The sequence below is a fragment of the Mytilus californianus genome, unplaced genomic scaffold (genome assembly GCF_021869535.1).
Source record: "Mytilus californianus isolate M0D057914Y unplaced genomic scaffold, xbMytCali1.0.p SCAF_3, whole genome shotgun sequence".
Classification (NCBI taxonomy): domain Eukaryota; kingdom Metazoa; phylum Mollusca; class Bivalvia; order Mytilida; family Mytilidae; genus Mytilus; species Mytilus californianus.
This window is the reverse complement of record NW_026262679.1, coordinates 106,650,922-106,676,389: the sequence shown is the minus strand read 5'-3', so window position 1 is coordinate 106,676,389 and position 25,468 is coordinate 106,650,922. Positions and strand designations below refer to the sequence as shown.

Here is a 25,468-nt window from a genome sequence, read left to right as displayed (position 1 = left end):
GCAATTTAATTAAAGCTGAACTGCATTTCATGGTAGAATGTTATACCGGTAATTTAAAATTAATATGATCCTCACACACATATCAGGCTAATATTATCTAGAGGAACACAACTTCCAAACAAGGACCGACACTCATAAACTCCGCAATGATACACAAGACTTCCACAACCTCCTGCACCTGAAGCAAGCACACAACAAACCAAGCTGTCTGGGAACAGATAAAATTGAACTTATTACATTTTAAGTTGTAAACGTCTCAGTTAATATATGTTACTGTAAAAAAAACCTTCCATTTCATCTTATGTTTCATTTGTTCTGGACAAACCGACAATGCAGTAACTAAATGCTCAGCACAAATAATTTCAGGGGATATAATAAAAGCAAAACAAACTTGGGCAAGATTGTATGAAGATTTTCACTTTCATTCCATTAGACAAAGAGCATGGCAGCCAAAGCCTGTCATGCTTCCTGCAAAATTTACTGCTTCACTTGCATTCATAAAGCATTAATTCACAAAATCAGCTTTCTATTATACAAAACAAAGAATAATTTGGCTTGAAATACTCTGCCAAAGGCATAAAGAAAGTTGTTGAATGCATTCATTTTCACCTTTATGATAAAAAATGTATAACAATAAAATGGAATAATCTATCACATAGAAACAGAATCAACTTATTTTTCACTTTATGTATAGTCACTGGATGTGCAATATATGCACAGTAATCTTAATAATCTTGAAAACTCGGAATATTGGGTATCACAGTTATTTTCTTCTTTGAAAAATTTATTGTCTTATCTATTTAATTTTCACTTTTTCTTCCCATCTTTCTTTGCTTCTTCCTCAGGTTGTGCATTGCCCTCTCCTTCCTCTGGTTCAGGCAGAGGTGGAGGGGCTATGTGAGGAAATGCATTAGGTTCTAATGGTTTTAATTTGTCTTTCATTTCTAATTGTTCTTCAATTTGCAAAAGTCTGTTTATTTGCACAGTTCTCTCCCCTCTTACTGGTGCCCCAACTTTGATAAATCTTGCATTTACACCTACTGCCTACAAAATAAATTCAGTAATATTATGAATAATGGGTTACTTCAATAAAAAAAAACATGTTCATGAACTGCTGTAAACCATGGATTCACATTTTGTCTTTATCCAAGAAAATCTTGGTACAAAATAATGAAATATTTCCTTTTATAGAATTACTGGTATTAATTGGTCGTCAACTGTTTACAGCAAACCATTTTATTTTTATTTTCTATATCTCTTTTTTGAGATCAGTTATGTTTTTCATATAATGTGTTCAGAAAACTATTTTGATGACTATTAATATTGTCATCTATATAAGGAGTCTTATTTATATTAATCTCATACAGAGACATGGTTTAGACTAAGGCAAACAGATTATCTGGGCTGACATTCATAAAACTTTCAAGTACGATAATTGTACTCAGACTCAAAAATCAACCAAACAAAATACTGTATTTGGTGTTTCAAGCACAAATTATGTACCCAGGGTACTGAGTAAAGTTTTGAAAGGCCTGGACTTTTGGCAAATTAGAATTCACATAATATAAGGAGGATAGTTGTCTGTTTTTTTAGGAAAAGGTATAGTAGCATCTGTTTATCTTTTTTTAATTTTATTGTGTTGATGGGTTTCTGTCTCTTTAAAAGTTACCCACAACTGCTTTTATTTAAGAACTGAATGTTTCTTTTTGTAGTTTTATTGGGGTGTATTTGTGATGACTGCAGCAAATTGATTATTTGTACCCGCAAAAAAACTTTTCTAAAATTTTGTTTTAAGGATTTCTAAAAAATGTGTCTAATGTTGTCATGGAAAGAATATGCAGATTATCTAGTTATGTTTCAATGGGACATAAAACAATGCTTTAAAACATCATGTGATTGTTCTCTGCCAATCAAAATGATAGAATCTTTATGAAACATTTATTCAATGTAATTATTCATAATATATCTTTGCTTCAATAAAAGAGTTGGTATATATTTTTTCAAACTTACAAAATCTGCCAGGAAGGTGTCAGTTGTCTCCCCCTGACATGAAGACATAACTATCTGATTATCATCCTCTGAAATAAAAAACAAAAAACAAACATTAAAATTAACACCATTTCAAAACATTTGTTCACAATTAAAGTGAGTAAATTGGTCTTATTTAAATATACTGGTGCCTATTAAGAAAAATGTGGTGTAATACCACCATTGATTTTCACCTATTAGTCTTTGTTAAATTTGCACTTTTCAAAAACTTGTGCAGAATTTATCTTTGTTTAAAATAAAGAAATACTTGGCATGAGTAAAGTTTTATCCTATCCAGTAGTAAAAAAAATTTCACATAACATTTCATTGCATATAAGAAAATAACCATCACTGGAAGTTAACCAATCAAATTTTCATCTCTTTTTTACCTGTGTACAAGCTTTAGTAACCATGTAACCTCAAGTTTCCAAAATATTCTATAGAAACCCCAAATAAAAATATAATGGTGCTTTGAAATACCCAAGATATATGTTTATGACCCAGAATTTGTTTACTGCAATGAAATGTAGGATTAATTACCTACAACTGTCAAATTCAAGGGAATATTTTTTTCGACCCTTTTTCGTATGCAACTGGATGTGACGTACTATGATTTGGTGGTATTACACCTTAAGATTCTCATGACAGACTAACATATTTTTTTTTTGCAGTTCACAAAAACAAGAAATGAAAATATTTAAGAATATACTGGTAGGTACACTTTTCATTGATTTGACATGATCAATATTTTTCTGAGATGCATTATACCACTATGGATTGGTTTATTTTTCTTGGGAAAAATTGTAATTTCGTGGATGCTTGATATGGTGGTGTTGCCCAAGTCTGCATACAAGCCTATAGAAAATTTAAACTTAATTGGACATTTATGGTCAGATCATATGTTTTTGTACGTCATATGAATTTATTCTGTGTGTGCTTTTTCAATGGAAATTGTGACGTCACAATGCATTTTTAAAAGAATGAAAACCCATAATATGAGGATAAATCTGTGGTTCACCGTTCATGTATATAAATATCCACACAAATTGGTATCCCACAAATTATAAAGGGTCCATAGTATAATACAAGATGATTGTACAATCTATAAGTTAAATGTTACTGTTTTACAGTTATTGGTTTCCCAGATATGGAACTTAATGGAAAACATAACTAATGGTATATCAGTATAAAATGTAGGTCATTGTGACCGAAAAAGTTGTTCCAAGTTGAGAAATAAACCCACAAATTCAAGAATTCAAGATACATAGTAGATAAGTTTTTACTGATTATACTGATGAACTTCTGCATGATATTTGTTTTTTTTTTTTTTTTTACAATTTGAGTGTAAAACTGTAAAATTAAAAACATATTTTATTGTATGGTAAGATTATTCCAAAAGTATGCCCCTTAATTACATATAAAAATGTTTATTATAGGTAACCCTTAACTTAACAATCTAATCACTTTAACAATAATAATAGTATATAGCCCATTGGTGGATAATCAAACTATCAAAGTTTGACCATATTCATACAAAATGATACAGTGATGTTTTATAGAAATTATTCCAAGTCTTTTAGGTAACTTCAATTCATCCAGCCTAGTTAAATTAATCAGAAACACTTTATCATTTTTAAATATCCGTCATCTTAACAAACCCAGAGTGTGCTATATCACAACCATTTATGGTTTTTACCTTCCATTTTTTTAACACAAGTAAGAATATCAGATACAGTATTTAACTGTTCTAATTTAAATGCAATTCCACTGGATTTGAAATTATCTGTTAGTTCCTCGTCTTTCAGTAACCCTGGTCGATGGTATGCTCGACTACCAATAACTAAACATCTGTCACTGATTTTATCACATAATCTCATCCAATGTTCTTCTTCCTTTAGAAAAGTAGCAAGAAAATATATGTTCTTAAATTGTGATTTGTTTCTTTAATATATATTATTCGCATCTTTTCAGCAATAGTAATTTTGGCTTTTTTTTTTAGTTTATTAGCTCACTAAAGTTTGTATTAGAATTTAGATTTTCAATCAGTTTGGCCTTGAGCATCATGAAACGAGTACATGAACTTCTAATCTTTTGTCTTGAAGCGATGAATTTTGACAATCACATATTTTCACTTCATAGTTATCAATATAATTAATGTATCAGCAGCTTGGTATAGCTCATTTGTATTAAGAAAAATAAAAAGGAATAGAATTTCGCTATAATTTCCAATCCACTTTGAAGCTTGTGCAGCTAAGGCGAAATAGAGTTTAAAAATGTGGCTGCATAACCTTATCTCTGAAAAAAAAAATTCAACAAAATTATCATGAATGTAGTAATCATACCTGTTTCCTCATTGGATCAATTATGGCTATAATGGAAGGATATCTAGTTAACAAGTCACACCAGAACTCCACCAGATCATCAGCAACCTTGGCAATTCCAACCATAACCTCATATTTTCCTTTTTCCTGCAAGGAAGAAAAAAGACGATTGTATATAACATGAAGTATTTCATAACATTTACTTTTTTCATTCAAAGAAATTCAGCTTTAACACAAGACAAAAGAAGTCATTGACTTATAGATCATATGGCACATATCCAGGCATCCAGGTATAAATAAGAACAGAAAACAAATCGCTTTAGCTAGTATATGTATCTTCAGTTTATGTAAATCATGGTATTATACTTGAAAAATATGATTATCTCACTTATTTAATCTGTCACTGATGCACAATCTATCCCTAATTAAAGGAGATGCACAAATATGTAAATAATGTACATAATAGGCCGTCATGTTAGATTTATACTAATCTTCAAATTGCAGCAAGTAGATGTCTGTCAACAATATTTCTATGACACATAAAAACTCTCAGCCAGACATTAATATATCCTTCCAACACATTTGCGGATTAAATGCTGAGAGCTTACCATCTCAGGAATTGAAACACATTGTTTGTGCAAAAATCCATTGACAAAATATTAAAAGGTAAAACTATATATTGAATCTAGCAAATGATGACCCAAGTAGGTTGGTACTTGAAACAATAAGAATAACATGTGTGTGTTACCCCCAAAGAGATAGCCATAAGGACCAATTTGCCCTATTTGCTTATTCTCTTCAAGAAGGTCTTACTTTTATGATGACACGTATATCAGACAATAACAATTAGCTCACACAGTGGCCTTGGGCAATATTAGCTAATATAACACATAAAATGTTAGCATATTTCAACATAAAGTCACAGCAATCTAAAGCCAAATATTTCTGGCTGATATATAATTAAACACACATGTATATATTTACACTTCAAGCATTTTTTTTCAATTGAAATTATAAATATTGTCAAAATCTGCAGTAACAATTTCTTTAGAAAATATGTATTCCATCAAGCAACATCATATTACATTCAAAATTTTAAAGCAAGCTTATTTTTCTATATTCTTTTTATTAATTCCTGAGATTTTATCAAATAAACTCAAATAATTTAAAAGATAAACTTTATCTGGGTTTTTTTTTCTAGTTCACGGAAACTATGTATTTGAGCTAAAACTTCAATGCTGCAATAATTTCAGGCAAAGTTCAGTTTTTATGCTCTCAAATATTGTAAAGTTAAGGGCTTTTTAAACCTTTGGTCATAAGCTTCCCTGATGAAGTTTATTCAAGTGTTGTACATTTGATAAAAAATAAACAGCAATAGACAAATTAAAGTAAAATATTGGCATTTTTTAAACAAAACATCCAGACTATCTAGCCTCTAAGTAATACAGGTATATCATACCACAGTGTCTGGTGAAGGTGGGAACTAAATGAAATTATACCGACATATTAAAGTTCGAAAAAATTCTATAAAATTGTACATCAATATTTTATCAGCAAGTAAAATGGTTCAAACAGAGAACACAACATAAAGTTGGACTCTCTGTACACTAATTATGAAGTTAATTCTAAAAATGTACCTATTCAAACCCACTGTACCAATCTACAAAATCTACAAATTGTTAAATTGTTAAATTCTTGAACTACACACTTTATCATTGTTGATTTTTAAAAATGTTATTTTTTTACTAAGATTTTATAAATATATCCATAAACAATGTTGTATGCATGTTTTTACTAAGTTTAACAAACTACGTAAAAACTAAAAAAAACTTATCATCAATACAGCAAATATGCAATTATTTGTAAAAAAAAATAGGAGAAAAAAAAGCAAGCCTCATTTTACTTTTTTCTTTTTCTTTTAGTGAGTACAAATGATTTACTTACATTATAATTTATAGTGATAACTTTCAATTTTTTCTTTCCATTTATTTACCAATACTAAAACTCCAATGGAAATTTCTTAAAAAATGGTCAAGATAAACTGGATCCTTTTCATTTTTATTTTTTTTCTTCATTTTTGTATGTTTTGTTTTTTTATTGCTATTTTTTTTCTTGGGGGGAGTGTGGTAAGAGGGGGAAAATACCAGTTCAAGTACTATAATTTTTCAATGGCTAAATTGAAAATTTACAGAATTGTATTATTTGAAATGGCAATGAAAATAGTGCATGCATATTAGAATGAGAACATGCTAATCTGATTTGAAAATGAAAACTTTTTTGTACTAGGCAGACATGCTGAGTCAATTTTTTTTAAAAAGAACGTAAGGTCACAGTCCCTGGGAGAACATTTCACCCTACCAAGACACATTATTCTGACTCCGACCAGTTTTTGCTCCTTCTCCTAAATGCTGTGTTCTTAATGGAAAAGCAAAAAATACATGTGTTTAAGTCTTTGGTTTGACCCTTATGTGGACACTTGAAAACAGAAAAATATGAACCTGCCCAGAGCACCATTCAATAAACAGCTGCGCCATGAGCGCATGATACGCCTGTTGCGTTTTTAAAGAATAAAGTTCAATAACTTCTCAATGTCATATCAGAAATTTATTAAAAACTAAAGGGAGGTTATCTTAATAGATATAAACCAGTCACCAAAGTTTCATGAAAACTGCTCAAAGCACTTTAAAGATATTGTCTGAAAGCTGGATAATCACCCCTTTTTTATGAATAAAATCCCATAACTCTAAACTCTAACTCATAAAATCTAAAATTTATAATAAACTGTTAACACAGAGATATGTCTCGCCTATTTGTTATTTTGATAATGCAAATGTTGAAATTAAAATAGCAATACTTTAACATGTAAGTTATGCAAATATTCAAAGTCAATGAACCATGACTGAAGGTACAGGGCTAAACAATCTCCATGGAAATGAGATATGACAATGCTAATACAACTGCAAACCAAATACTATTGACTTTTCATAAGTCGTTCCCTTTAAACAAACCTAAACACAAACATTAACTTGTAAACTATGTAAAAGTTTCAAAGTCAATGAACCATAATTAGGGGGTGGGGTTATATAATCTCCATGGAAATGAAACTTGCAAATGCCAATACATTTGCATACCAAATATCATTAACTTAACATAAGTGGTTCGTCTTAAACTGACCTAATCACTAACTAATACATGTAAACTAAGCAAAAGTTTCAAAGTCAATAGACCATGACTGAGGGGTAAGGACCAAATATTCTCCATGGAAATGAGATGTGCTAATGCTTATACAACTGCAAACCAATTATCATTGACCTACCACTAACAGTTCCCCTTAAACGTACCTAATCACAAACTAATACATGAAAACTAAGCAAAAGTTTCAAAGTCAATAGACCATGAATGAGGGGGCAGGGCCAAATAATCTCCATGGAAATGAGATATGCCAATGCTTATACAACTGCATACCAAATATCATTAACCTACCACTTGTGGTTCACCATAAACTAGACCTAATCACAAACTTAAGTCTAATACATTGTTGAAGCCGCTGCCTACACCAGAAACAGCATACTTTTGTCTCGCTTTTTGACTCCGTTAAGGCGAGACAATAAAACCCCGTAACTTGGAAGCGTAAAATCTAAAATTTATAAAAATCAAAAGGGAAGTCATGTCAATAGATATAAACAATTCACCAAAGTTTCTTGCAAATTGGTGAAAGTGTTTTTGAGTTATTGTCCGAAAACTGGAAAATCACCCTTTTTTAATGAATAAAACCCATAACTCGGAAACGTAAAATCTAAAATTTATAAAAAATGAAAGGGAGCTCACGTCAATAGATATAAACAATTCACCAAAGTTTCATGCAAATTGGTTAAAGTGTTTTTGAGTTATTGTCCGACATGTTGACGACGGACGGACAACGGTTTACCATAATAGTCGCGTATAAAAATGAATTATGATGTATTTTTTATAACAGTACTGTCTTCAAAGAGATATTATAAACTACAAAGTGAAAAAATAATTCTACCAGACCTCATTTCATTACTCAATCTACTAGTTCTGAAAAAAAATCTGAAACTTGCAAAGCACATCAGTGAAATGTTAAGACCTCTCTTTCATACAACTGTAAATCTATGAATGATGGTAGTTGTTAATAAAACAAACACATGTTAGGTTGACATGGTTACCAGTTACTACCTTGTGCATGTCCTGACCAGGGAAGTTTGCTACTTTATCACTTTTACCAGCCATGGGAACTGGATCCTGTTTTATAATATATATTATTTACCTTATACACAATAGTGGCAATGTGTCTCATGTAAAAAACTGACTCTATATATCACATCTCCGGATATAACACTTTGATAACTTGAAATTTGGAAAGTTTAGAATTCGATCTATATGCATCTTTTAAGTTCAGTTTTCAAAAGAGGATGCTATAAATATGACAAATCAAATATGAACAATATTGAAGGAATATTGCTTGTTTAACGTCCAGTGGCAATTTTTTTAATAATATTAGAAGCAACCAAAATACAAACCATATAAGTGTTCAGACCATATTTAACAGCATTAAAAACAAATAAATAAATAAATAAACAGTAAATAATCAAGAACAGAAATATCAAATTATCAAATGTTATCAGAGGAGGTGGAGACTAAAGTCAGTCATGTGACACTATCAAGTATAATCTTGGACATTACAACACATGAGCAAATATTAGCACATGTGTTATATGTGTCAGGCATCGGATTTACACAAGATACACACATATATAAATGTATGGCTTTAATCCCATGTGTGTTATCTGACTGTGATGTGATAGCATCATGTCCCATAAAATAGTGCAAAAATCATTACAAAACTCTAAAAGAGTGGTTCAATTATACACACAGGCAAAAAGTTTAGTATCTATACTCTTCAATCAAAAATAGCTTATCATAGTAAAAAAAACTAAACAATTTTATGATACTTCAATAAATAAATATGCTCAAAAGATTGTCTTTATAACAACATGATTGCAATTTAGTAATTGAAAATATGATGAACTTTTTTTCCTTTCAAACTTCAGGTTAACAGTACTTACATAGTCAAACATTTCTGGTCCAGCACAATTTAAACCAATAAAGAAGTCTTCTCCCACTGTTAATCCACAGTTAGTAATAGCCTCTTGAAGTAAGTCTAGTCCTTGTTCTGCTTTGTCAAATGTTGGACACATGGCACCAATGTCATTTACTAACTTTGTAGCTGTCTAATAATAATATAATGTACTAATATATATAATACTCATAATAATAATACATGTTATAGTAATATTTTCCCTGTATTCAGTAAGTAGCATACACAAATTTAGCCCAAACAATTTAATATGGTAATACAAGTAGTTATTTTTCTAAGATTAATCACCTTGCAATGACAAATACACTTCATCATCTAAAATACTGGAACATAAATCTTTTTGAAAAAAAAGATAACAATTCAATTTTACTATATAGTATTTAATTTTGTAATTCATATCAGAAATAACAACAATAAAAAACTAATATATAAAATAGGTATGTAAAAATTAAGTGAATCAAACTCCATAGTGAAATCCCATTGAAAAATAGTCTTGGTGTCTACAAATCCAGGAACCAATGTGCTACTTCTAATCTTATATACCATGTTCCTTGACTATCTCAATCTACCTTCACCTAGCATAAATCTTAAATATACAATCAATATCTCCATATAAGGTCAAACTGCAGGGGACAAGCAATATCTTTCCTCAGATACTAACATTATTTTGTTTTCCTACATTATACAATCTACCTATACTTTCTGTACAGCATTAAAAAAAAATCTTTGAAAAAGAAAAATAATTTCAACAATTACTCTTCATAAATCCTTAAAAATAATATCTTGAAAATAAGTTACACTTTATGAAATGTGGGGAAAAAAAATGTTTATGAATAATTATATAGCTATTAAATGGGCGAAATGAGAAAATCTGTATGTCTAAATATCATATATATCTTATAACTACTAGCAGGTAGGGGAGATAACTCTACTACAATTCTGAGGAAGGACCTCCCATTTTCAATACCTAACTTACTTCTTTAGCTCGCTGAAAGAAATAGATCTCAACTATTAATCTTGATTTAAATATTATTGGAATTATGACTTTCCTCTCAATAAGAATTTCATTTTGGAAAACAATACCTAAAAAAAGCTACGCAATCAAATGGCATGTCTTAATTTCTTGCTAGTATTTATTTATTTCAAGCACTGATTAGGCAGCAGTAAGAAAAGCATCTTTCAATTTGATAACTGTTATCTTTGAATAACTTGCTAATCACAGATTTAAAGTTTTGAAAGACATAGGTATAGCTAAGAAACAACACTACAATTCTCTTTCTGATTAAATAAAAACTGAAACTCGGAGGATAGAGATGAGAGCGATCAGAAAGGGCCCCACCTGTAAGAAAAGTTGAAGTTATATCAAAACATGATCAGGTATTATTAACAGGTGATTACAATGCATGCTTTTGTAATCTGGTGTTTGATCATCTCTCTATTGTTGACAGTCATCAATATTTCAGCATGTGGTTGGTTGGGTAATATTACTTAAAGCAATTGATTAGAACAATTTTTGTGATCTAAATTTAAATGCAATCACTTGTAGTATGGTATAATAGAATAGAGAATGGAAACAGGGAATGTGTCAAAGAGACAACAATCTGATCAAAGAGCAGAAACCAGTCCAAGGCCACCAATGGGTCTTCAACACAGCGAGAAAATCTTTAAACGGGAAAAAGGTTACAGAGTACAAAGGAACAGTGCAGATGGATGAATGATTTCTTCTGTTAAATTATATTTGTGACCTGGACCTTCAAGATATAAATTCCAATGTTGTTACCCCTTCTGGTGTTTAGAAACAATCATATCATGCATAATGATCTATTTCAAGGTAAATTAAAGTGAGGCAAAAGTAGAAGACTTTAAAACATTTGTAGCATACTGTCCAGCTATTGTTTGGCAAGGGCCTAAAACAGATATATTAGGTGAGGTCCTAAAAAGATATGTTCGGCAAGGCACTATAAATCCTTCTATCACCAGTAACTTAAAAAGCATCCATTTATCTATCTTAAAAGATAAGAGTAGATTTCATTTCATTCAGTACTACATTAACAAAAAGTTTTATACCACAGGAGACTGATCTGAAATACTGTCATCTTGATCCTGAAAATTTGACTTCTAAAGGAAGGGAAGAATTTTTAATAACAAACAGTGTATAATTAAATAATATACAAAATTGTACAGAATCATTATTATTAAGTCATATTTTGTTTTATTTATCAATATCTATATAACAAGTTGTATAGAATTATTAATTTATGAAGTCTTATTACTTCTTGATTGTGATCTTTCAAAATTACAAAAAGTACCTACCCCACCTTTAGCAAAGAACTGTTTGGCAACATAATTATATATCTGTTGAATGTAGGTCATACTCTGAAAGAAAGTAAAAAAAAATAATTTTACTGCAGAAACAGATTTTAGAGTGAGCAACAGTAAGTTTTTTACTCTTTGGACAATTAGGTAAATACAGCTGAAAGAATCTATATTACTAAATGAATAGAGTTGAAATTGGGTGTCGCGCTTTCTTCTTTCACATAAAATCCATGAATATTGTTTTATACCACAAAGGGGTAATGACCAGGGTAGTTTATTATGTGTTCATTTCAAGATCTTTTGGGGGGTATTTGGGGGTTAAAATCGGAAAAAAAACAGTTCGGATCGACCGTCCTTCACGAGGTTCAGCTCTGAAATTTAAGTGCCGTCATCATTTCCGTCATTGCACATCTGCCCGGCAAAATTAAATTTTATTTTGTAGCAGATACGATCAATATTGACCTTACACTGAAACACTTTGTGATACACATTCCCTTGACGCTCTCAGCAATTTAACAACAGATTTTTACACGTCAAGAGCTTTCCCTTCCGAGGAACCGCAGCAATTTAACATGAAAAGGTGGGGGGGATTACTTCAGTTTTCGAATAAAAATGGGTACAGAAGTGCGGCTGGAAAGTGACCCACCCCACCCCCCATTCATATTAATGCATAAAATTTTCAGCCCACTCATATATAGGGGTGGTTCTGAGTACGGAAACATTTGAAATCAGGTGCGGATCAAAACTATATATCTTCAAATTATGAACCAAAGTATATTTCACTGGTATTTTCTAGTAATATTTATATGAACAGTAGCATTTAACCAAAACATCATTCAAAGAATTATTAAATGGCAAATCCATTTTAGTCAAATGTTTGAGTAAGATCAAATAAGGTCCTAATATTGCACTGTGTCCTTTAGATTCAAAATACATCATATGTTGAATATAGAATACCTTTTTGAGAGGCATATCATGCTTAGGAATAACCATGAACTCCTTTACACAATTCAGTTTTCCTGGTGCAGCTCTACCACTTTGAATAATAGTCACCATGGGTAAGGGTACTGAAAACTTTTCTGGAATCTGTCAAATTGAAAATAACTGTCTAAACAATAAATAAACACCAGACCTCAACAGTATTGTTACATGTATTCCTAACTATTATTATAGATCATCCATCACTATAGCTGTTTCATGGAGCTGTTCTATGGTGTTTTTCAGTGCAAAACAATTTTGATTTCCTACTTTTGAATTAAAGTCATATCTATTTCCTTGTATTTCTTGTGCTGCATTTCCTAAAATTTATATTTTTTTAAAACTGATAGTATTTTACAGTAAAGTTAATTAAATTTTGTATACTATCTAATTGATTTTTAAATGGTGTAGTTCTAATTCTTTGCTTAAAATTTGCCAATCTTTTATTCCTACCTCACCATGTCTAAGGCAAGCAACATGCTCATATATATCTATATGCTTGACCTGAGCTGCTGCACAACAAGTAGCTTGACTGATAGCTGTGAAGGCATTACTACCACATATTAACTTTTCTTTAGGTTCATCTGGAACATATACAGCAGTCTGACTCTTCCCCTTCCTACAAACAAATACATTCAACAATTGTATTGGACAATAAAATTTGTGTTGTACTGTCTCTCTTAGCTAAATGACTCAAATGGACAAGTTTCAATACTTATGCTTTGTAATTTGAAATGCCATTAACAGTAATGATGCCAACATTCTATATGCCTTAGTGAGTATTAGGTATTTGCTACTACTGGCCAACAGCTAGTAAAGAGATGATTTCTACTGATCTATAGCAATACTAAAGAAAATTACATTATTCCAGGGCATAGTATATATGTAGCTAAAACAGCATGAATTTATTGTTCAAAGAAAAAATTAGCACCCTCCATTTTAACTATTTCCATTGTAACTGGTCCTCTACACTGATTAAGTTTCACAAAGTTAGAGGCACATCTTTAATATATAAGCAGGCATTTTAGAAAACTTGAAGGCTCTTGGTAGAAAACAGTAGGAGTATTTTACAGGAAATAAAATGGATACATGCAGTTTCATCCTCTGGATATTCTTAAAAAATTCTTTGAATTTGTTTACATAAAGTGAGGTGCACATATTTAATAAATTTTATGTATACAAACATGCTAGAGATTTCAAGACTCTATGTTGAAAACTAAAGCATTAATGCAATAGGTACCCTCTTTTTAATTTTCAATGAAATCATCATTATCTTAAAAGGATTAAAGAACTTTACTATTCAAGCAAAAAATATTCCTATCTTCCTGACTCTACTCCTTCAAAATATCAAAAATGTTCTATACAAAAATTTTCTGGGAAAGTGTACTATTTTTACCCCAAAACTTGAAGGAATCTACTTGTACTTGTTGTCTCAAGCACATACATTTAATTTACTATTACTTTCTGAACAATAACACAGTAATATAACATATATTAAATACTACACTAACATGCATATGTAGTAAGAATAACAGGTTATAAAAAATACAAACAATTTGAATATCTTTTGCAAATTCACAGAAATTTTATAAATGAAAATAACATACTGCTGCATTATGCATTGTAACATTTATATAAGATGATAAAGTGCTTTCTATAATTTTGAGAAAATTTAAATCTAAAACCAAAGTTAAACCAAAAGCTTCATATAGATGCATGCACACTCAGGTAATGCTTCTAAAGATTCATTTATCATTTAATTTGAACTTTGATGCTAACATTTGAGATTTTTTCAAAAGCTGAAATTTCTGAGGAAAAAAAAGAATTTAAAATTTGAGGCAATTAGATAAAGATAACCTAAAAAGTTATTAACAAGAGTTTTTGAGGAAATTCAATTTCATGGATTGCTGAAAAATTAGTTTTCGAGGATATCTAATTTCACGGTTTTGCCAAATGCTGCCAGAATATCTTTTGCAAATTCACAGAAATTTTATAAATGAATTAATATGCTACTGCATTATGCATTGTAACAATTATATAAGATAATAAAGTGCTTTCTATAATTTTGAGAAAATCTAAATCTAAAACCAAAGTTAAACCAAAAGCTTCATAGATACAGGCACACTCAGTTAATGGTTCTAAAGATTCATTTATGATTTAATTTGAACTTCAATGCAAACATTTGAGAATTGTCCAAAAACTGAAAATTTCTGAGGAAATTTTTTTTTTAGTTTGAGGCAATTAGATATAGATTACCTAAAAAGTTATTAACAAGATGTTTTTACTGTGGATTCATTAATTTTCGTGGGTACAAATGTACCAATTTTTGTGGATTGTGGGAAAAAAGGAGTTGTTGAGGATATTTAATTTTGTGGATTGTGGAAAAAATGAGTTTTCCAGGATAATTAATATGGAAATTTTCCCAAAGTCTGCAAACAAGCCTTTACAAAATTTATACTTCATTGAACATTTAAATTCTTGGTTTACTTATACCCAAGAAATCCAAGGAAACTGGTATCCCTCGAATAATAATGAATCCAGAGTTATAAAGATTTCATATATTTGATTGATTTAAGTAAAGATTTTTTAAAATAAAGACTGAAATAACATCACATACACATGAGAAAAATAGGCTGACACCACTGAAATTGGATACAATGTGATACTGTGGATTCATTTTTATTCGTGGTATACCAATTTTCGTGGGTTTCGTGGGTCACAGCGAACCACGAATTTAAGAATTCAACGAAAAATAATCCCGAGAAATGTGTATGGAGTCGGATGTTTATTTCCAGTTATGTTATGCAGTTCTAGTATAGTGTTGACTAACGATAAACATTGTCACATAACACGTGTTTTTCTTGAAAGAAGATACAAGTATTTTGATTAAATCAATAATAAATATATCGAATATCAGTGACAATTTACTTTTTAAAATTGATTTAAACTGTTCATGGAAAATAAATGCAAGTTGTTAATTACCGTGTCATAGTTTGGTTTACTGGTGATTAAAAATCAATAGGATTAACGGTGCGGGGATATTGCCCGTAGGTAATATTATTTATGACAGGAACATTTATTTTCACACCTTTTACTTATACTTATATATTATATCGTGATTAAGGAAATGAGCTTTTGATCATAGAGTTTTAAATGCCTTATAAAATTCCGACAAGAATTTATAAATTGTAAAACAAACAAATAATTAGTTGTCTCTGTCCATTATTGTAATAGAAGTTTTCAATGAACACTTTAACCTAGAATGACCAAGCGAGGATTTTGACAATTCAAAACCTTTTCAATGAATTCTTTCTTTTTTGTTTGTTTTATTATTGATCAAACCAAGGAGGGTATATGATCTCCTAAATTAAAAAGAAATCCACGAATTACGTATCGGATTTTTTTTTTTTTTGTTATCAGCGATCCACGAATTTACGTATACCACGAAACGTCTTTTTTTCTCTATCCACGAAAATTAATACCCATGAAAATAAATGAATCCACAGTAATAGAAATTTGAGTAGAAAATGTCGTAGATACATTTACAGTTTGCAGATATAAAAGTATAACAGAGAGAAAAAAATTCTACATTGGTTCCATTAAACACCATCCTATAAGCTAAAATGTGCTTGTAGTCATCATTATACATTTTCTCAGTATAAATAAGTATATTTTGATTGATTTTTGCACCAAAACCTAATATAAATAACTCACTTCTTTGGACTTGCACTGAAATAAAGCATTCAGTATGAACAATTTGTATGTTTCATTCTGATTAACAACAGAAGCTAAGACATTACGTCTCTAACATTAAAATATGCTTTTTACAGTGAAACCTGTCAATACCAAAACCTTTTTGGGACTGTCTGATGATTTTTTCTAGATTCGACAAGTGTTTACTTAACACAAGTTAAATTACTAAAGAATACTGATACAAGAGTTCAGTTCTGGTTTATATAGGTTTGGTTTTTAACAGGTTTCCTTGTACTGACCCTATTAACATTATCCCCAAAAGCAGGTTTATTCTTTTAAATGTTAACTATCTTCTATTTTATAGTGTTACTTCTACTCTTGATGAAAAGGAAAAGGTTTTGTGCAGGAAAAAGTTAATATCAAAATATCAAATATTAACCAAATTATGCAATTAAATAAAATAACTTATTCATGTAATTTTTTTAGTGTTTCATATATACACACCAATATTAAATCTGTAAATAATTCTTTTTTGAAAGACATTTTTTTAAAAGCTTGTTAAGTGAAAAATTTATTATGCATTATTCAACAAAATAGTTTATACATCACTTTTGATGAACTGAAAGCAAGCTAACTAAATATTACAATTTTGCCAAATTTCCAGCTTCTAACACTGATAAAGCTTTACACAATAACAAATCCAGAATGATTTTCTTTCAATGATTGTTGTTTTTTCACGAAAAATTATGACGACTGCTAAGGGACCATTTGAGGCCTTATGAAAATTTTGGCAGGAAGATAATTAAGTTTAAGGTAAGGTAAGGGACCACTGGGTATTTTTCTATGTAGATTTTTATAGATCCTTGTTTTGGCAAGAAGATGGACAAGCAAAAACAAAATGAAATAGATTTCAAAGACATAAAGACGTCATAATTGTTTGGACTAGCTGTGACTTGCCTTTTTTGATAAAAACACCAACTGGAACTACTTTTTTCAAAATGATCTGGATCTGAACATGTTAATAGTTTTATCTACCTAGCATAACATACTTAGCAGAATTTTTGCCTTTTTTCCCACTAGCTACACTAGCTTTATCATCTTCCCTGTGTGAGGATTCACCATCTTCTTTTATCATTTCTTCTGCTTCTTTTGCCAACCTCTCATCTTCAATTACTTTTAATTCTTCATACAATTTCCTGGTAGAGAAAGTATAGGTAACTTTGTTTTATTCAAATCAAAACTACAGTCCTTTGTTTTGTTGATGTCAATGAAGGCATTCCCTTTCAAACAGATGATTGCTTATTTTAATCACAGGCTAAAGTTAATATGACATTTATGTTATTATCTTACCTCTTAGTAGACTACTGTTTTGTTTATGAACATTTAAGAGTAATTTCATAGATATGACTGCAAACAAATGTATCATTCTTTAGGTGCCTGTCCCACATGAGTGGTTGCTTTCTGCCATCTAGTTTTTTGTTTTGTCATTAATCAGGTTGTTGGTTTTTCTCGATTGAATTAAAATTGTTTCACATTTTGTCATGTTGGGGCCTTTTATAGCTGACTATGAATGCCATAGTGACATATAGTTGCTTAAATCCACATCATTTGGTCTCTAGTGGATAGTTGACTTATTGGGAATCATAGCACAACACCTTTTTCTTATAAATTTAGGCAATTGGCACTAGGAATTGAGCTTTAATACTGACCATTAATGAAAATGAAAATAGGACAATACCAACACAAAGTGGATAAACAGACAAATTCAACAAAATAATTATAAATACCCTCTGGTTGCCTTATTTTAAAAAGGTCAAAAATCTGTTTTAGAAAATCTACTTTAAGCTTCTATATCATATCTTACATGATAACTCTATCAACTTCATCTTGTTGTGTTGGGTCTGTGGCATGAATTCTGTTGTTAATATCACTGTTCAATATGTTAATAGCAGCACTGATGTTCTCCTGTCTCTGTTGGTCATCCACTTCTCTCTCTTCTACTCTGACATTATCCAGGAGGGAACTGTTGGTTGTGGAACTAACATGGGTATACAGCAACTGTAAATAAAAGAAAAAACTTCTTGTTATGAATAACATAGTTGACATTTAATAATATTCTGATATGACTCTCCTTTGTCAGGCATCATTCTTTCAAAACTCTCCACTTCCTTTCTGTAAGATTATAATCTTTTATGACACTCCTTTCTTTTTGTAAGGTAATATTATTCACTTATTGACTAGTTATGAGGTGAAGAGCAAGTTTGTTGTCCTTCAGATGCCAACCATTCCTTGAGGCCAAGCTGAGGGCAAACTTGATAGTAATCTATCTACTTCAATATAGGAAGATGTGGTATGAGTGCCAATGAGACAACTCTCCATCCAAGTAACAATTTATAAAAGTAAACCATTATAGGTCAAGGTACAGCCTTCAACATGGAGCATTGGCTCACACCGAATATGCAAGCTATAAAGGCCCCAAAAATTACTAGTGTAAAACCATTCAAACGGGAAAACCAACAGTCTAACCTATATAAAAACGAGAAACACGTATGAATTACATTGTACATAAACAGACGACAACTACTGTACATCAGATTCCTGACTTAGGACAGGTGCAAACATTTGCAGCGGGATTAAATGTTTAAATGGTACCAAACCTTCTCCCTTTTCTGAAACAATAGTATAACATCACAACATAGAAAGACATACTATAAAGTATCAATTGGAAGGCTTAACTCAATCAAAAAACGTAAATTAACACACAATGAACGAATAAATTGATCTGTGATACCTGAATGCAAATACATACGGTAGTTAATAAAAATTATAAGGGATAAATAATTAAGGTCAAAAGTAAATAAACAGGTTTAAACAAAGTTAAAGTATGATACCACTGTGAAATGTTAAACAATATTTAGAAAATCACCTGGCAAAAAAGAGTCACATATTGATATCCCCACAATGTATGATAAAGAATGTTTTGTCCTTGAGTAATTTGTAAATATCTGCTTAAATTTTCATGCATATGGTTGTCAATAACATAAAAAAAAAAAATTACCATACACCAAAGTATTCACAGGCCAGGAAAAAGATGACAGACCTATATTATATATTTGTTACTTTGAAGTTTGATTAAAATTTCCTTTTTCATATATGTTTTTCTTTTTTTTTTGCTAGTATGTATATTGCTTTTATGGGAAGTCAATATAGTATATGGGTGATAACTATTTAAGTGATAATGAACTTTCAAAGTCAAATTTTACCAAATTTGTTTATGATGATGCCATAATAACAGAATGCTATAAAAAATAATTAAAATCTGAGAATTAAAATATGTTGCAAAATTATCATTGAATTATATTCAAATGAAAAGGAAAATAAATATTTGCATTTTGTCCTTAATTTCTTCATACTTCTTACCTACATTTTGTCATAGTCATTACCTACATTTTGCCATAGTTCTTCAATACATGTCATAATTCTTAAGTACATTTTGTCATAGTTCTTATCTACATTTTGCCATAGTTCTTCCATACATGTCATAGTTCTTACCTACATTTTGTCATAGTTCTTATCTACATTTTGTCATAACTCTACATTTTGTCATAGTTCTTACCTACATTTTATCATAGTTCTTATCTGCTTTTGGTCAAACTTCTTACCTACATTTGGTCATAGTTATTACCTAAATTTTGTCATAGTTCTTACCTACATTTGTCATAGTTCTTACCTACATTTTGTCATTGTTTTACCTATATTTTGTCATTTGTCTTACCTACATTTTGTCAAAGATCTAACCTACATTTGACATAGTTCTTACCTACATTTTGTCATAGTTCTTACCTACATTTTGTCAAAGTTCTAACCTACATTTGTCATACGTCTTACCTACATTTGTCATACGTCTTACCTACATTTTGTCATAGTTCTTAAAATATTGGATTCATCTTATGAAAGATATTGAACCTTCAAATATTATCCTATGGGAGGCCATAAATCTATCCCATTCTATGAACAAACCTAACCAGGAATCTTGGATAGGAAACATTAAACATATATATAAATTCCTAGGTTTAGACTATCTATTTGTAAACCAGTCAAATTTTAAGCAAAACCATATATTAAAAAAAGTAAAAAATTCTCTAACAATAAAATTTAAAGAAATTTGGGTAGCTAGTTTAGAAAGCAATTCTGGGAAGTGCACCAATATAGTCTGGCAATAAATTAAGAACTTACAGAGAATTAAAAAATATTTTTATGTTTGAACCATATTTAACAATAAATTAAAAAAAAGACAGACATATAATTACAAGATTAAGAACTAGCTGTCATGATCTTGAAATCGAAAGAGGGAGATATATTGGTATTAAAGCTGAAGACAGAAAGTGTAAGCTATGTAAGAATGCAGTTGAAGACAAACTTTCATTTTCTTTTAAAATGTCCTGTTCTAAAAGATACTAGATCTCAACATCTGTCTAATTTAAATTCTAAATTCAAAAATTTTTCAAAGTTATCTGATGAAATTAAATTTGTTTGGATTCTCAACTGAAGATTTGTTTGTTACTTCAAACTTATCTAAACAATTACACTCCCTTTTTGAAGAACGAAAGAAACTCTTAGAAAATATCAATGTACCGGTAGTCTGAAAAAAGAGAAAGAAAAAAATATATAATAAAATCGATCAGGAGTTGTCTCCCATAGACGTAGGACTATAAAATTATGGAATTTTTCCAGGTCACAGTGGCTTCCAAAATAACTTTATGTTTTATCAATAACATGGTTTCTAATCATGCTACTATGTTCGAATGTGTATTCATGTGTTTAGTTTAAATGTACTTTAATCATTCTAATCATTTACGGTGCTTTATTTTGTAATTCATTTGATTGTATAGCTCAAATTTTGGGCACCATGATTGGTTAATAAAATTATCTTATCTTATCTTGTCATTGTTTTCACCTACATGTTGTCATAGTCCTTACCTACATTTTCAATGCATTTCAAATTTAGAGGGAGATGTCATATTTAACCTTACAAAATGTTGGAAAGTGAATTTCCACGAAATATGAGGCAACAATTGTAAAGTTCTTACTTTTTGGTGTTGTGAGTACTTGAAATTTGTTATCAAATTTCACGTGAGCATGCTATACCATGTGAATCCATTGCTCATCAACTTCCTGCTTACCAAATACTTATAGGGGTATCATTTATGAGCAATAGTTCATAGTTCTTAATTTTCTGTTATGAGTCAACATACTTTTTTTAAGAGCTCTAAATACAATCAAAATAGAATGAACCACCTATAAGAAAATAAGTAAAAAAGTGAATGATTTCTGTTTTATGTATATTATCACTAGTACCTTGTCTTCATTTTTTACTGTGCCATAGACTTCTGTCTGAACAGTTGGCTGTCCTTTACTGTCATAAGCTTGTCTTGCAGTAATCTAATAGAAATTATTAAAATATTAAAATTAAGATAAAAAAAAACAAATAATACTTTGTCAACAACATCTATAATGCAAAACAAACAAAAAGACATCACAAAACTTCGCATTAAATAATAATTTTACAGTTTTTTTTATAATAACATAGTTTACCATTGTAAAAGAAAATATTTGTATCTAACTCGGGAACCTCTAAAAAAGAAGGAAAAATTTTACGATACTTGACATTTAGAATACATGTAAGTAATTACTTACTAAGGAAAAAGACATGTTTTCTAAGTTTTAGTATAAATTTTATGTCAATTGCACCATATAAATGATTAGCTCAGTAAAAGACCTGAGCACCAGATTTGATAGATGTGAAAGCTCCAGGTATTTTTATGAGACTATGTGTCAAACTTTCATTTGAAGTTTCCTTGAAATGATGATTATCTCATATAAAACAGAGAAATTGTTGTTTCATCATTTGTCTGACATATGTAAATTCATTTAGGCTTACTGATAGGTTACATGTTTTTTTCTTTCATAACCATTAAAGTTAACAAATAAATTTCTTCCATTTCAAACTAAGTTATAAAAAAATACTTGTAAATAATAAGTACAAAAATATTTAAGATAATCAGTGTATATATATGTTTGTATGTATTAATTGATCAGAAATTCAAAGAGCAGTCAATTTTTAGCTGATCTCACTAAAATTGAATGCCAAACCTCAGACATCCTTCAAGTTTGATTGTTGGTTGTAACCAAAATCAATCAATCAATCAATCAGACATCCTAATCTGAGCAATAAACTCATCATATGTCTACACGTACACCAACACATGCAATCTTGGCATACATTGTGTAAGAAGGAGCTGCATGATACACTTAGTAGGAATACACCAATTAAATGTTCTCAAAAGCTTAATTTTATTAAAGACATTCACTGACTTTCTTTACTTCTTAAGTTTTTTATATTTACCTTTGAAACTGTTGGTGGCTTTGCCAAAGATTCAAAATACTTTGACTGAAAAAGAGAAAAAAAAAATTCAATGATGGCCACCGGTTTGATGGAAATAACAAACACTTTAAAGGAGTAGGCCAGGAAGGCTTTAATATGGCCTTAAAGATTGGACTTCATATAAAAAAACATGGAACTAGATCATAGTGATGAATCAAGCAAGGCTAGGTAAAAGGTAAAAACATTTAGGAATCAATGTTTTACTGTGCGTATTGCTGTGTGTTTGTTTATTTTACATTGGCTAGAGGTATAGGGGAGGGTTGAGATCTCACAAAACATGTTTAACCCGCCGCATTTTTGCACCTGTCCCAAGTCAGGAGCCTCTGGCCTTTGTTAGCCTTGTATGTTTTTTAATTTTAGTTCATTTATATGTTTTGGAGTTTAGTGTGACGTCCATTTTCAAAGAACCAGTACACATTTTTGTTTAGGGACCAGGTGGAGCCCGCCTCTTGTGTTGAAGACCCATTGGTGGCCTTTGGCTGTTTTCTGCTCTTTGGTCGGGTTGTTGTTTCTTTGACACATTCCCCATTTCCATTCTCAATTTTATTAAAATAAGAGTAACTAAAAATATGAAATAAAACAAATATGGTAAGGCTAAAATGCACTCTTAAGTTGATATCCTTCCAAGGATAACACATGAAAGCATTTCCACTTATTTTCAATGGGGTCCTTAAAGTGTATATGGCTTATATTAAAAAAATCATAAATTAAGAGGAGGCATGGCATTAATTGAATTTTATTTACAAGTAAATATATATCAAATTTACTTATTTTTCAAATGTTGCTTTACTGCAGCTTTGAATGCGTCCCGGTCATGTATTGATTTTATATTATTTGGAAGCACAATTTGCAATCTTTAATAGTATTAGAGAAAAAATATGTTATGTCCACTTTGTTAACTTTAGGAACAACAAAATTAAAATGGCATGATCTAGTGTTATATATCTGCTGTACTTCGACTTTACTAAAATTTTCTTTTCAATATGTTGTTATAGATCAAATATGTGTGTCCTAATCTTAATTGCTTGTTTATTTTCAATGTTAAAAAAAAAAAAAACACTTGATAATTCCAGTTGGCTGACACTAGACCTTGGTCCAAAATTTTTTATGAATCTAACAGTTTTATTTTTTTGGCAATTTGATGTTTGTGTTACTCCGGTATTCCAAGAGGTTTTGTCAGAGTGCTTGCATGCTCGTGCGGTCTTTGATGAATCTTGCAGGAATGTTATCTATTCCTGTGCTCTTGAAAGAGTTTAAATTGAAAAGCTCTTGTTTCGAAGGAAAAAGGCTAAAAGATATTAATATTGTTCAGAAAATAAACTTTTTCAAAAGTCTAGCAGTCAGTATAACAAGTTGTTTAGGTTGATTTAAAAAAGAATTTGTGCATGTAGACCTCCAACATGGCAACCAAATGGAAGTAACTCTTGCTCAAATTGTGCCAATATAAACCTATCTATCATAGTATCTAACATTATGATTCTTACCAAATAACCATAAACATCTGGAGGATTATCATAAAACATGGAATTCATTATTTCTTCTATTTTCTTTGGGACACCGTTTTCGTTGTAATATTTCACAGCCCTCTGCTTAGCTTCGTATAACTCTCTTTTTTCCCGTGTTGACGACATTGTCTAGGTTTTAACACGGATTTATATATAAATATTTGGTTTTAACAGTTAGAAATGGAATTGCACGTCAGAAACACCTTATTTGAAAATAAACCTAGAAAGAGTTATAAAATCCTTCTTAATTCTTATCAAATGACATTGAAATTTGTCATATATTTGTGGAAAGGGGTTTCATCTGCGAAATTGTTTGGACAAATTACTGTTTGACGTCCATCTTGAATGTTGTCTAGGTTACTTTGGTGTCGCCGTTTCGCATTCACAAAATTTTCCACCAAAACACATAAGCTTATACATATAATACATTTAATACCTTTAAACTTATTTGATTCAATTCAACTGAAACAGATTAAATTTATTTTCATTTTTTTAAGTATTTACGAAACAAATTAATGCAGGTGCGAAAACTATCTAACTACCAACTGTAGAAAGAGTAAAAATCAGACACCAATGGCTTAAAATACAGTTTACACAATTAGTATTTTAAATATTTTTATATCCTATATTCCAAAAGATTTGAAAATACATTTTGATATTTGTCTTTCCTTTATTGCAATCAGTTATGTTTGCCTATGTGTAGATCTTATTTAGTAATTTAATTTTTATTGTATAATTGTATAGACTATTACAGTTTTTGAGATAAAAAAAAAAACGTCACTAAAGGATGTAGTTTATAATAGGTGAAATTTAAAAAAAATCTTATATTTAAAATTGATATTATAAGTCAGAAGAGCATTAGTTAAGGAACAAAATAAGCTTAAAATAATGATAGGTTATGGAACTCCTTTTTGAGATATTTGATTTTTTTAAAACGGCAGGTAAAGGCTGACCCAGACATTTACCTTACATTTAGCATTGGCATTATTTGGGTCTCAAATCGTAAGAATAAAATCTAGAATGTGCTTAAATTTTGGTAATGACCTTCTTATGAGCTATTGAA

At 30.2% G+C, this 25,468-nt stretch overlaps 1 protein-coding gene across 3 annotated transcripts; it reads right to left on the bottom strand.

Moving 5' to 3' along the window:
• Positions 1-598: 598 nt before the first annotated feature.
• On the bottom strand, positions 599-24,756 carry LOC127735680 (enolase 4-like). 3 transcript variants are annotated; one of them, XM_052245938.1, is made up of 15 exons: positions 24,385-24,756; positions 22,862-22,906; positions 21,814-21,897; positions 18,320-18,513; positions 17,505-17,651; positions 16,477-16,491; positions 13,216-13,381; positions 12,742-12,870; positions 11,782-11,844; positions 9,437-9,601; positions 8,547-8,612; positions 4,371-4,496; positions 3,725-3,920; positions 2,011-2,078; positions 599-1,044 (listed from the first exon to the last, which is right to left on the bottom strand). In XM_052245938.1, exons 1-15 carry the CDS (start codon positions 24,529-24,531, stop codon positions 808-810), a joined length of 1,848 nt encoding a protein of 615 aa, XP_052101898.1. In that variant the 5' UTR covers positions 24,532-24,756; the 3' UTR covers positions 599-807. The 3 variants fall into 3 exon arrangements, with proteins under 3 accessions (XP_052101898.1, XP_052101900.1, XP_052101899.1); XM_052245940.1 differs by lacking the exon at positions 8,547-8,612; XM_052245939.1 differs by lacking the exon at positions 16,477-16,491.
• Between the last annotated feature and the right edge of the window lie 712 nt (positions 24,757-25,468).